The 12,400-nt window shown below is 44.8% G+C and overlaps 1 protein-coding gene across 2 annotated transcripts in view; it reads left to right on the top strand.

Annotated features, from left to right (window-relative positions):
* The window catches only part of usp34 (ubiquitin specific peptidase 34), an 89,219-nt gene that overhangs the window by 46,879 nt on the left and 29,940 nt on the right, over positions 1 to 12,400 (top strand). The window contains exons 24-43 of one of the 2 annotated variants that reach the window (XM_069166841.1): positions 1,429 to 1,591; positions 1,683 to 1,809; positions 2,468 to 2,618; positions 2,756 to 2,856; positions 2,979 to 3,194; positions 3,366 to 3,491; positions 3,574 to 3,696; positions 3,924 to 4,007; positions 4,119 to 4,205; positions 4,337 to 4,537; positions 4,626 to 4,708; positions 4,805 to 4,845; positions 5,097 to 5,221; positions 6,153 to 6,305; positions 7,575 to 7,679; positions 8,042 to 8,136; positions 8,515 to 8,819; positions 10,342 to 10,505; positions 10,606 to 10,671; positions 12,027 to 12,173. In XM_069166841.1, coding sequence (XP_069022942.1) covers positions 1,429 to 1,591; positions 1,683 to 1,809; positions 2,468 to 2,618; positions 2,756 to 2,856; positions 2,979 to 3,194; positions 3,366 to 3,491; positions 3,574 to 3,696; positions 3,924 to 4,007; positions 4,119 to 4,205; positions 4,337 to 4,537; positions 4,626 to 4,708; positions 4,805 to 4,845; positions 5,097 to 5,221; positions 6,153 to 6,305; positions 7,575 to 7,679; positions 8,042 to 8,136; positions 8,515 to 8,819; positions 10,342 to 10,505; positions 10,606 to 10,671; positions 12,027 to 12,173 — 2,663 coding nt within the window. The remainder of the gene's footprint in view (positions 1 to 1,428; positions 1,592 to 1,682; positions 1,810 to 2,467; positions 2,619 to 2,755; positions 2,857 to 2,978; positions 3,195 to 3,365; positions 3,492 to 3,573; positions 3,697 to 3,923; positions 4,008 to 4,118; positions 4,206 to 4,336; positions 4,538 to 4,625; positions 4,709 to 4,804; positions 4,846 to 5,096; positions 5,222 to 6,152; positions 6,306 to 7,574; positions 7,680 to 8,041; positions 8,137 to 8,514; positions 8,820 to 10,341; positions 10,506 to 10,605; positions 10,672 to 12,026; positions 12,174 to 12,400) is intronic. The other variant, XM_069166842.1, reaches the window with a different exon arrangement.

Consider the following 12,400-nt stretch of genomic DNA (forward strand, 5'->3'; position numbering starts at 1 on the left):
CCATCGCCATTTTTGGTGATTTGCGCGTGTTGTACTTTAACAAACTCCTCCTACAGAATTTATCAGAACGACTTAAAATTTGGTCAGCGCAATCTTAACACGTTTGGGATAAAAAAAATTCTTGAAATAATTTGTTTTCGTCCAACGGTGTGCCCGTGGTGTGGCTGCCATTTTGAGCGTTTCGCAATGAAACTACAAGTTGCTGTAATTTTGATGTGCATTGTCCGATCTTCTCTAAACTGTACATGTTTTATAACAGTCCCGCTCTCAAGACATCTGCATGGTCATATAGTCCCAGTCATGTTGTTTTATCAACATCAGCACCTGAGTTACATGTGTTTTTGTGACCACCGGTCTGTCAGTTCTGAGATTTCATCATGGACTTCAGTATTGAGCGCACATTCAACTTTGGGTCAGTCTCGGGATAGTGGCGATTAAGACCCTCGAAATGCTTTAAAACACACACGGCAATGAAGCAACGAGCCAAGTGAAATCTTTTGAGTGACATTCGTGTTTCTGAGGGGCAGAACGTCGCTGTTTCGGACCAAAAAAGCCAGATTGGTTCAGGAGTGCAGCCAGATGGATTTTCTTTGACATTCGTGGAGTCCGACTGTCACTGCCACATTCAGCTGTGATGTTCTGAGGCTTCTGAGGTCCATTCGGTGCAGTCGACCAGAACTGTGGCACGATGGCACTTTGGTTCTCAAAAAAAAAGTGTGCTCAAATGACCAGTTTCTCAACTAAAACTAGAGCTGTCACTACTTTTCACTCAGTTCTCCAAAGAAAGGAATGATATTATTTTATATTTTTGTGATATTAATTAAAAATGTGATCAAAATAATTGTACTATAAGTTTCAACCAGCATTTGTGGACGCAGCGATGAACTGTGTTCACAGACGATGGTTTTCACAAGTGTTCCTGAGCCCATGCAGTGATTTCCACTCCAGAATAGTGTGTTTTTAATGCAGTGCTGCCTGAGGGCCTGAAGATCACCACCATCCAATATTGGTTTCCAGCCTTGTCCCTTGTGTTCAGAGATTTCTCCAGATTCTCTGAATCTTTTAATGATATTATGAACCGTAGACGATGAAATCCACTAATTCTTTGTAGTTTTACGTTGAGGAACATTATTCTTAGATTGTTGAACTATTTTCCAACACAGTCTTTCAGAGTGGTGAACCTCTCCCCATCTCCACTGCTGAGAGACTCTGCCTGTCTGAAATCATCTTTTATACCCGATCATGTTACTGATCTGTTGCCATGGTAACCTCATTAGTTGTCTACATTTTACAGAAGCAATCTGTGAACTTTTCTATGGCCCGTTGTCCAGGACGTGCTTCGGCCTCAGGAGCCTTTCTGGTGCCGGCAGGCCGCAATTCATGAGCGAACTATAGATCTTAAAAATGTCCTCTGTTTTATGTCTCCAGCTGGTAAAACGGGTCTGGAGAAGGAGCAGGAGTTTATCAGGAAGTGCATGGAGAGCCTCCTGATGGCCTCAGCAAACCTGGAGAAGGACGCTCACTCCAGCCTGACGAGCATCGAGAGGGGTCTGCTCATGCTCAAAACACACCTGGAGGCCTTCCGGCGCAGGTACGCACACCTGACACCTGTGCAGCGTTGACACAATATTAAAACATTACTGGGCATCAACAACGTGGTGTTTGGTCTCTTGACGCTGCAGGTTTGCGTACCACCTTCGACAGTGGCAGATCGAGGGGACGGGGATCAGCAGCCACCTCAAGGCTTTGAGCGACAAACAGTCGCTGCCGCTGCGGATCGTCTGTCAGCCTGCCGGCCTGCCGGACAAGGTGACCGACTCACAACACAACAAACCAGCTGTATTCACTTACCATACCATACTTTTCACATTTAATGGAAAACTTGTCAGGCTGAGAGCAGAAATTATTCAAAAAATACTTATTCCCCAACAAACAGAATACGTGTCGGTTATTTTTCTACTTGAAATTATATTATTTCCAGCCAAAGTTTTGTTAAATTTGAATCCAGATAGCGGCCCGTAACATTAGAGTAGCCAACCTATACAGGAACCTTTTCAATGAATGTTAAACATCCTGTTAGGAGAGAATCTGGTCCTGAGTGTCTTCCTTAAAGTGATCGTGCAATTGGAGCGACACCGAAGATGTTAAATGTATTTTTAGAATATGCAATGTCGTATCGTACAAATATTTAGTTTTAAGTTAGTATTCACTGTTTTCTTTTAGCTTTGAAATGTAGTTCCATTGGGGCAACGTGGTGTTGCTTTGTTTATTTTTATGTAAAGTCTACTTTTACTCAAACCTCACTATTTACAGCACCTAAATGTATGTTTCTTAGGAATAATGTTATGTTCAGTCCAAAATGCAGCAACACTTGCTCTAGAAAACGTTAGCCGTGGGGACAATAAGGTGTAGCGTACTGTAGCGTAGCGTACCGTACCTGAGTTTCCATGTTGCCGTCTTCTTGCAGATGACCATCGAGATGTATCCCAGCGACCAGGTAGCCGACCTGCGAGCCGAGGTGACCCACTGGTACGAGAACTTGCAGAAGGAGCAGCTAAACCAGCAGGCCCAGCTGCAGGAGTTCGGCCAGAGCGGCCGGCAGCAGGGAGACTTCCCAGGTCAGCTCTGGTTCTGTTCACCCACAAACAAACGTGTGTAGATCGGTTTAGCGGTCGTCATGGTAACATCAGGCCCCCGGGGTTTAACACTGCTTCATAAGGATGTGTGAGCATGAGGTGTGTCCTGTGTGCTGCAGGTGGTCTAATGGGACCAGTCAGGATGATCTCCTCGGGCCATGAACTCACCACAGACTACGATGAGAAGACGCTACACGAGCTGGGCTTCAAGGACATGCAGGTAACTGGCTGCTTTCTCTGCTTGTGTCTTTCAGTCAGTTCAACATGTTTGGTTTCATCTTTTTCTCTCTAATCATGTCAGTGTATGCCAACATTGATTTGTGTTGTTGTGTTCGATCCCAGATGGTGTTTGTGTCTCTGGGAGCTCCGCGGAGGGAGAGGAAAGGTGAAGGCATCCAGCTGCCAGCCTCCTGTCTGCCGCCCCCCCAGAAGGAGCATATTCCCATGCTGCTGCTGCTGCAGGAGCCTCACCTCACCACACTCTTCGACCTGCTGGAGATGCTGGCTTGCTTCAAACCTCCCAGCCCCCACACCGAGAAGGTCCCCGAGAGCCCAGAGGTAGGCGGGGTGGGGGGGGGCCTCGTAAAGATAACAAGCTTCTGCTTTATACGCAAGAACATTAAATGATTATGATTGTTAAAGGTTTTACCTTTAACTCATGACAAATGGGAAGGAAAAGTAAAAGTGTTGTTATATTTTAGAGCTGATGACCTGTTGTTTTATATCCAGAGCGCTCGGTGTGAGGAGCTTCACCTTCATGCAGAGAATCTGTCCCGTCGTGTTTGGGAGCTCCTGATGCTTCTTCCTACGTGTCCCAAGATGCTGCAGGCCTTCCAGAACATCTCTGACGACACGGTCGGTGACAGCATGTAGAAAATTCCTTTCATTACTCTGTTGCTTCATATGAAAAGCACTGACTGAGAGTTTGTGTTTGTAGAATGGGGAAGGCCTGTGCTGGAAGGAGCTGCTGAGGATTAAAAGTCCCCACAAGCTGCTGTATGCTCTGGAGATCATCGAGGCTCTGGGCAAACCCAACCGACGCATCCACAGAGAGTCCACTGTGAGAGAAATGCTGCACGCAGGATTTCTTCTTTTTTTAATTTAGTTACTAAATTCAATTACTTTGTGAAGACAAAATACGTAGAAAAGACAAGATACCGCACTATATTTTAAGGACCTTTGCACACACAAACACATGGACACAAACTTAAAAAACAAAATGTTGAACTATAGTAAATATTACTTTGGCATTGGGTTCTTTGTGTTGAACCCTGTATGTGTTTGTAGGGCAGCTACAGCGACCTGTACCCCGACTCGGACGACTCCAGTGAGGATCAGATAGAAAACAGCAAAAACACCTGGAGCTGCAAGGTAGAGTACAGCCTGCAGAACAAACCGACACCAAGCAGCTGTGATCAAAGCCCGGTCACACCGATCACCGGCTTTCATTGAGTTTGTGTTTCCTTCGTCCTCTCCTTCTAGTTTGTTTCGTCTGGAGGTCTGCAGCTGCTCCTGGAGATCTTTAACACGGGGATCCTCGAACCCAAAGACCAGGAGTCCTGGACTGTGGTGAGAAATAAAAGGAGGACACTTTTTATTTAGTCAGTTTTGTTCCATTTTGTGCAGACTGTTTTGTGTAAAGATATCTTTGAAGAGGATACTGAGTGTTGGCGTGTTTCCTTCCCTCCTCTGGTCTGCAGTGGCTGCTGGACTGCCTCGCCTGCCTGCTGAAGCTGATCTGCCAGTTTGCTGTGGACCCTGCAGACCTGGACCTGGCCTACCACGATGTCTTCTCCTGGTCCGGCCTCGCCGATAACCAGCGTAAACGGGCCTGGCCGGGGAAATCCCGTAAATCCACCGTAGACCACGGGAAGGGCCTGCACATTCCTCGACTGACCGAGGTAGGTGGAGAAATACTCGGATGACTGCTGAACGGCAGCCGCAGGTATCAGCTGTGAGTTGGTAACCGTCCGATCTGTTGATTCACAGGTGTTCCTCGGTCTTGTTCAAGGCACCAACCTGATCCACCGTCTCATCAATGTGGCCTACACCTACGACAACCTCGCACACAGGTGTGCAGCACAGGAGCTCAAGAAATATCTTTTGACACGTCATTTTAAATGAGCAAAGAAATCATAGCTAATTTACGTGTTTTGTTTTTGTTACAGAGTTCTCAAGGCTCAGTCTGACCACAGATCTCGGCACGAAGGTGAGAATTGTTTTTTGGCACTCTTGTTGTATATTTTCAGACAGTGTTGTTGCTAAAAGTGTGAAAGAATGAAGTAAGGCTAAAACATGCAGAAAGGATCAAGAAACCTAATGCATGAACTTTCCTGTAATCATCTTTAAGTCCAAAACCAATCATGTGTCAGTGGTATCAGAAGGAGGCCTTAACGCAGGAGAAGAAACCAGTCAGACACTTCATGTCTGGAACGTAACACGAGGCTTGTTTCTTTGCAGTGACTCACTACTCCATGTGGCTGCTGGTGAGCTGGGCTCACTGCTCGTCCACAGTGAAGTCCAGTCTGGCTGACAGCGACCACCTCCATGACTGGCTGAAGAAACTCACCCTGCTGGTGCCTGAGGTGACACAACACTTCTCTCTGTTCAGAAATACTTAATCTACTCAACTTGCTTCAAATGTATAAATCTTTAAATCGCACATTTTTATTTGTGGCAGTCAAAATGCAAACAGTGAGTGTGGTACCAGAACCAGTATCACTAGTTATTGAAACCCGGGTGATGCTGTCTGAACTACAACCGCGTTTCCCAAAAAGGTTGGGACGCTTTCTAAAATCTAAATAAAAACAGAATGCGATGATTTGCAAATCACAAAAAAAAACATTTAATTGAGAATAGACCAAAGACAACATATCAAATGTTGAAACTGAGAAATATAGTAGTTTTCTGAGAAATATCTGCTCAATTTGAATTTGATGGCAGCAACACATCTCAAAAACGTTGAGACACATTCAACAAAAGACTGGAAAAGTTGTGTAAGGCTGGAAACCAATATTGGATGGTGGTGATCTTCGGGCCCTCAGGCAGCACTGCATTAAAAACACACTATTCTGGAGTGGAAATCACTGCATGGGCTCAGGAACACTTGTGAAAACCATCGTCTGTGAACACAGCTCATCGCTGCGTCCACAAATGCAGGTTAAAACTGATAGTATAATTATTTTGAAAACCATCTGGGAAGGCACCATTAATGCTGAACAATATATAATGATTTTGGACCAACAAATTCAAAATGAGCATATATTTTTTACAAAACATTACAATTTCTGAGTTTCAACATTTGATATGTTGTCTTTGGTCTAGTTTCAATTAAATATGAGTTTATATGATCAGCAAATTATCGCATTGTGTTTTATTCACATTTTACACAGCGTCCCAACTCTTTTGAAAACGGGGTTGTACAACATGTGGATCAGAACTAAGGCGTTAAATGAAGGTGAAGGTATATTGAACATTTTCAGTTTGTTGACATGTATATTGTTGCCATGGTTCCAGCCTGCTGTGAGGCATGAGGCCTGTAACGGCCTCTACAAACTCTCTCTCTCGGGATTGGAGGGAGGCGAGTCCATCAACAGATCCTTCCTGCTGCTGGCCGCCTCCACGCTGCTCAAGTTCCTGCCTGATGCACAGGCCCTTAAACCACTGAGGGTGGGTCTCAAGCACACACACATGTACACCTGCACACACACTCCTGATGAAAGTGCACGTTGCACATAAGAAATATAAGAAATACATCCTCCTCCCGCTACAGACACAATGTGAAACAGTTCCACAATGAACAGGATTCATGTTGTTCATGACTCAAACTCAGCAGCTGTATTAACTGTGTCTGCAGCTCAAAGTAGGAAACGACAACAATAAACACACAACGGACAAAACAAGAATCCGTTTATAACGACGTTTACCTGATAGAAGAACAGAAATGAAGGAAACACGACAACCACGCGACACAACCGACCCGATCCAGAAGTGTCTTCAGCTGCAATACCAGCGAGTGCCACTAGAGGTCGGCTCCAAAAAGCCTCCGGCTCCATAGACTCCCATTCAACTTCTCTCATCAAATCCAAAGTGAATAAAATGTGTCCATCAGTTATCTCGGTGTTGTTAGCTAAAGTCACTCCTTCTTATTAGTTTTCTGGAGGTCCATCTGAAAATAATCCCTCATTCATTAGAAAAGAAGATTCAAGAAGACCTGTTTTTGGGGGCGTGTCTGTTTGATTGACAGGCCTGTGGTGCAGTCAGGTTACAGCTATCGGTGGGCGGGACGTAGTATCGTCAGGTTTCCGATCAGATCGGTCAGATCCACCGCTGGCTCCGCCCCCAGCTCGTCCAAATATGGTCACTTCCTGCTCCGAACCGCTCTGAACTAGCAAGATGGTGACGGACAGAATCTGAACTGGAGGATTCATAACGTTCACAAACCAACGATGACATCACTGATGGATGATGACATCACTGATGGATGATGATTGGTCTGAACGGACCTGGTCCTTGGTTGATGGAGTTTCACGACTTCAGGGGTACGAGTGCAGTCCAGGAGAGGGTTATATCTCCAATCGTGAAACACCGAGCAAAGTTAGAAAAAGAACGACGGGTTATTTAATGTAATCCCTGGTTCTTTGATAACAGTGAGGTGTTTCACCCACATTTTTCTGCTTGCATGGGGACACAAAGATCCCTGCCTACAGTGAGATGGGAGGGGTAGGTTGATACTATGAGGGAAGCGTGGCCTGTCTGTCATTAGTCTGTCGTTAGTCACTCCAAGTTGATTCCCATAGTGAAACATGTCCCTCTGTTCTCAAAGAACCAGGGTTACGTTCAGTAAATGAAATGTAATGTAATGTAACCCACCCCTGTACTGAATGTGAGTGCTTTTCTATGACCAGAGGAGTTTGATGATGCCGTGTGTGTTTGCAGGTGGAGGACTATGAGGAGGAGCCTCTGTTAAGGACTGGCTGCAAAGAATACTTCTGGCTGCTGTGCAAACTCATTGATAACATACATGTGAAAGACGCCAGCCAGGTGGGGATGCCCGACAGGGCCGTGCATTGGCAACAACATGGTGATGCAATATGTGTATTATGATACAGAAGTTATGATTCAACACATTGGTACTGTAAGCAAGGCAATGTAATGCAATGTATTTTGAAGATAATTGTCACAGTATAAAGGACACACCATCATGTGCACCATATTAACACCCAACACTATAGCACTACTCTTTTTGCAAATTTGTTTGCATGTTCCATTAATTAATATTTGGTATAATGATTTTCAGAATTGATACAGTTAAGAACCGTTTTCTTCCACCTGCAGTATTGTTCTGTGGTACTTCCGTGTGTTGTGTTGGATTGTTGCTAGTGTTGGTCTGTTTGAACTCACAGAAGGTCTCTCCCTCTCTGTCCCTGGCCGGCTCCATGCAGACCACCCTGCTGGACCTGGACGCTCTCGCCCGACATCTTGCTGACTGCATCAGAAGGTCCGGCCATCATAAACTGAACTACGTGTTTTATAAACAGAGAATTGCAAGCTTTGTTTTTTAGGATGTTTTGGGGGAATTTCTATTTTGCTGAAGCTGCTGATATTTCTCATTTACAGGGAAATCAAATGTCAAATTTTTAACCTTGTACAAAAATATCTCGACACTTGATGCTACTTTGATGAAAAGGATAAACCCAGTTTGTGTTTATAATTAGGTTTTGTTATTCAAAGTAGCAATGATGTCATTCAATGAGCTGTGGCTGGGCCAACAACCTTTCTCATCATCTCCATAAAAAAGGGCCTGAGGAGTGTATGAGTCTCAGTGTAGAAGAGTATCAGCAGCTCTTAGTGACCTCAGTGTTCGTGTCTCCACCAGCCGGGAGATCCTGGACCAGCAGGATGGGACCATCGAGGACGACGGGCTGACCGGCCTCCTGCGACTCGCCACCAGCGTTCTCAAACACAAGCCTCCCTTCAAATTCTCCCGCGAGGGGCAGGAGTTCCTGCGGGACGTTCACAACCTGCTCTTCCTTCTTCCCAGCCTGGCGGACCGGGCTCAGCCCAAGTGCAAGTCGCATGCCGCCAGGGCCGCTGCGTACGACCTCCTGGTGGAGACAGTGAAGGGCTCGGTGGAAAACTATCGGCTGCTCCACAACTGGGTCATGTCACAGCACATGCAGGGTGAGAAAGCTTCATTTTTTTTAATTAACTTTATTCATTACAACCCCGTTTCCAAAAAAAGATTAAATGCTGTGTAAAATTAAGAATGTAAATAAATAATAATAAAAACAGAAGGCAATGATTTGCAAATCCAGTAAAGTCATATTTAATTGAAAATAGACCAAAGACAACATATCAAAGGTTGAAACTGAGAGATTTTATCATTTTATAAAAATATCTGCTCATTTGGAATTTGATGGCAGCAACATGTCTTAAAAAAGTTGTGACAGGGTCAACAAAAGACTGGAAAGTTGTGTAAAGACAAAAAAAAAAAATGTTGGAACATCTGACAACTAACCAGGTTACCATGGCAACAGATCAGTAACATGATTGGATATAAAAAGATGATTTCAGAGAGACAGAGTCTCTCAGCAGTGAAGATGGGGAGAGGTTCACCACGTTTACTGAATCAATAAAAGATTCAGAGAATCTGGAGAAATCTCTGAACACAAGGGACAAGGCTGGAAACCAATATTGGATGGTGGTGATCTTCGGGCCCTCAGGCAGCACTGCATTAAAAACACACTATTCTGGAGTGGAAATCACTGCATGGGCTCAGGAACACTTGTGAAAACCATCGTCTGTGAACACAGTTCATCGCTGCGTCCACAAATGATGTTAAAACTCTCCAAAGAAGAAACCAGATAGAAACATGATCCAGAAACACCGCCGCCTTCTCTGGACCGAGATCATTGAAGATGGACTGAGGTGAAGTGGAAAACTGTCCTGAGGTCTGATGGATCACAATCTGAGATTCTGTTTGGAAATCATGGACGCTGCATCCTCCAGGTTAAAGAGGAGAGGGACCATCCAGCTTGTTATCAGCTCAGTTCTAAAGCCAGCATCTGTGATGGTACAGGATGCATTAGTGCACATGGCATGGGTAGCTTGAACATCTGGAAGGAAGCATTAATGCTGAATGAGATATTCAGGTTTTGGAGCAACATATGCTGCCATCCAGACAACGTCTCTTTCAGGGAAGGTCTTGTTTATTTCAGCAGAACAACGTCCAACCACATTCTGCACGTATTCCAACAGCATGGTTCTCTAGTAGAAGAGTCCGCTGATAAACTGGCCTCCTGCAGTCATTTTAATTCAAAATGAATTACCTTTCTCGCGATTGATATGATTTTTGGTGCGACAAAAACATACACAGCTACATCATAAAACAGCAGATGAAGTTGCTGAGACTATCTATAATTACTATTTAAACATCCACCAGACACAGAGCAACATCTTAACTCTGATGATATATTCAGAGATGTGTCTCCAGCTGCTTGCGTTCGATTGGTATTTTGTGTGTCAGTTAATGGTTCTTCTCAATTGTATCTCTGCCACTATGTGTTCTTTACTGCCTTTCTCATCACACTTTTCTAACAAATCATCCAGTAGGGTCGTTGTACCACAGAAATGCTACAAGATACAATAGAAGTACATACAGAGACACAGAACATTCAAACTTCTCCTGATATTTTTCCTCCAGCCTCTCACGCTCCGTACAAGTGGGACTACTGGCCTCACGACGACGTCCGGGCCGAGTGCCGCTTCGTGGGTTTAACCAACCTTGGAGCAACCTGTTACTTGGCCTCCACCATCCAGCAGCTCTACATGATCCCTGAGGCCCGGCAAGCCGTCTTCACTGCCAAGGTCAGTGCCTCGGAGACAGACGGCAGGCTGTGGACGTCAGGAAGACGTCTTTCAGAGTCAGAACGGAGTGTCGCTTCTCATCCTGTGTTTCTGTGTGCAGTACGCTGAGGATATCAAACACAAGACCACACTACTGGAACTGCAGAAGATGTTCACATATCTCATGGTGAGTTTCAGAGCTCACTTTATACCAAAGCTCAGCGTCACAGATTCTGAGACGTTGACAACTTTTTAAAACAGTGACACACAGCGACAACCATCGGTGATGTCATCAACCATCAGTGATGTCATCGTTGGTTTGTGAACGTTATGAATCCTCCAGTTCAGATTCTGTCCGTCACCATCTTTGATATTTCATAGTGGTTTAAAACAGGAAGTGACCATATTTGGACGAGCTGGGGGAGGACCCTAATCTGACTAATCTGATTGGAAACCTGACGATACTACGTCCCGCCCACCGATAGCTGTAACCTGACTGCACCACAGGCCTGTCAATCAAACAGACACGCCCCCAAAACCAGGTCTTCTTGAATCTTCTTTTCTAATGAATGAGTGATTATTTTCAGATGGACCTCCAGAAAACTAATAAGAAGGAGTGACTTTAGCTAACAACACCGAGATAACTGATGGACACATTTTATTCACTTTGGATTTGATGAGAGAAGTTGAATGGGAGTCTATGGAGCCGGAGGCTTTTTGGAGCCGACCTCTAGTGGCACTCGCTGGTATTGCAGCTGAAGACACTTCTGGATCAGAACCATTTTACAGACCTGAAGCTACGAACTCTTTTATAAACAGTCTGTGGTCTGAACACAGCTTTGTGAATAAGATATTTCTGGACTTTAAAAAGATGTGCTGGTTCAGCAGCACAAGCTCTCTCTTTGTTTGCCTCTGTGTGTGTGTGTGTGTGTGTGTGTGTGTGTGTGTGTGTGTGTGTGTGTGTGTGTGTGTGCGTGTGTGTGTGTGTGTGTGCGCGCCTGCCAAGGGTCACAAATAAATCGACCACAAACACAACCAAGATCCCCATTGGTCGATCCTGTTTCATTGGAGATGATTGGGTCTGAACCTCTTATAAGTCTGCCTGATTAAGTTACTGTACATATTTTTCATAGGCGGTCCAGTCAGGTGGCATTCAGTCAAGCAGTGGCATCACTTCAGCGCTTCATCAGTGACACACATTCACGTTTTATCGGTCTGACCCTGCTTTTGTTTTCTATTGGAGAACCAGTGAGAGGCTTTTATTGTGAAGGAGCTACAGGAAATGCTATCTGTTTGTATGCGGGTAATGACAGTTGTCTTATATTTTGTTTGTAGCCAAAGATGATGGTAGTTTGATCTTTACACTGTGCTCCTAAATTATTTTTACATTTCACACGTCTTGTGTTTGTGTCAGGAGTTTTACATTTATGCCGACAATTTCTTCTACTTTTCATTTTGTAATTCCACCTCAGGAATGTTTGCTTGCTTCTTCAGCAGGAACAGTGAATGGTTCTGTTACCGTGCGTTTCTGTTTGTGTTCAGGAGAGTGAGAGGAAAGCCTACAACCCGCGGCCATTTTGTAAAACCTACACGATGGACAAACAGCCTCTTAACACAGGCGAGCAGAAGGACATGACCGAGTTCTTCACCGACCTCATCACCAAGATAGAGGAGATGTCCCAGGAGCTGGTAAACACACTCTCACACTGACTGCAGGTGTCCTGGTTCATCCTGTCACACCTAAAGATGTGAGATGCATGGAGACAACATGTGGAGGTGATCTGAGACCCATGTGGCCTCAATCTTTTAGCAGTTTAAACACTAACGCGTCCCGAGCCGCCGACTCCGCTGGTATTCAGCCACGGAAATATCCAGAAGAAAACATATCCTCTGTGATTCTGCCGAGTGCAGCTGAA

This window comes from Embiotoca jacksoni, unplaced genomic scaffold, assembly GCF_022577435.1.
Source record: "Embiotoca jacksoni isolate LCO1_2020_lvr unplaced genomic scaffold, fEmbJac1.0.p SCAF_4, whole genome shotgun sequence".
NCBI classification, from domain to species: Eukaryota; Metazoa; Chordata; class Actinopteri; family Embiotocidae; genus Embiotoca; species Embiotoca jacksoni.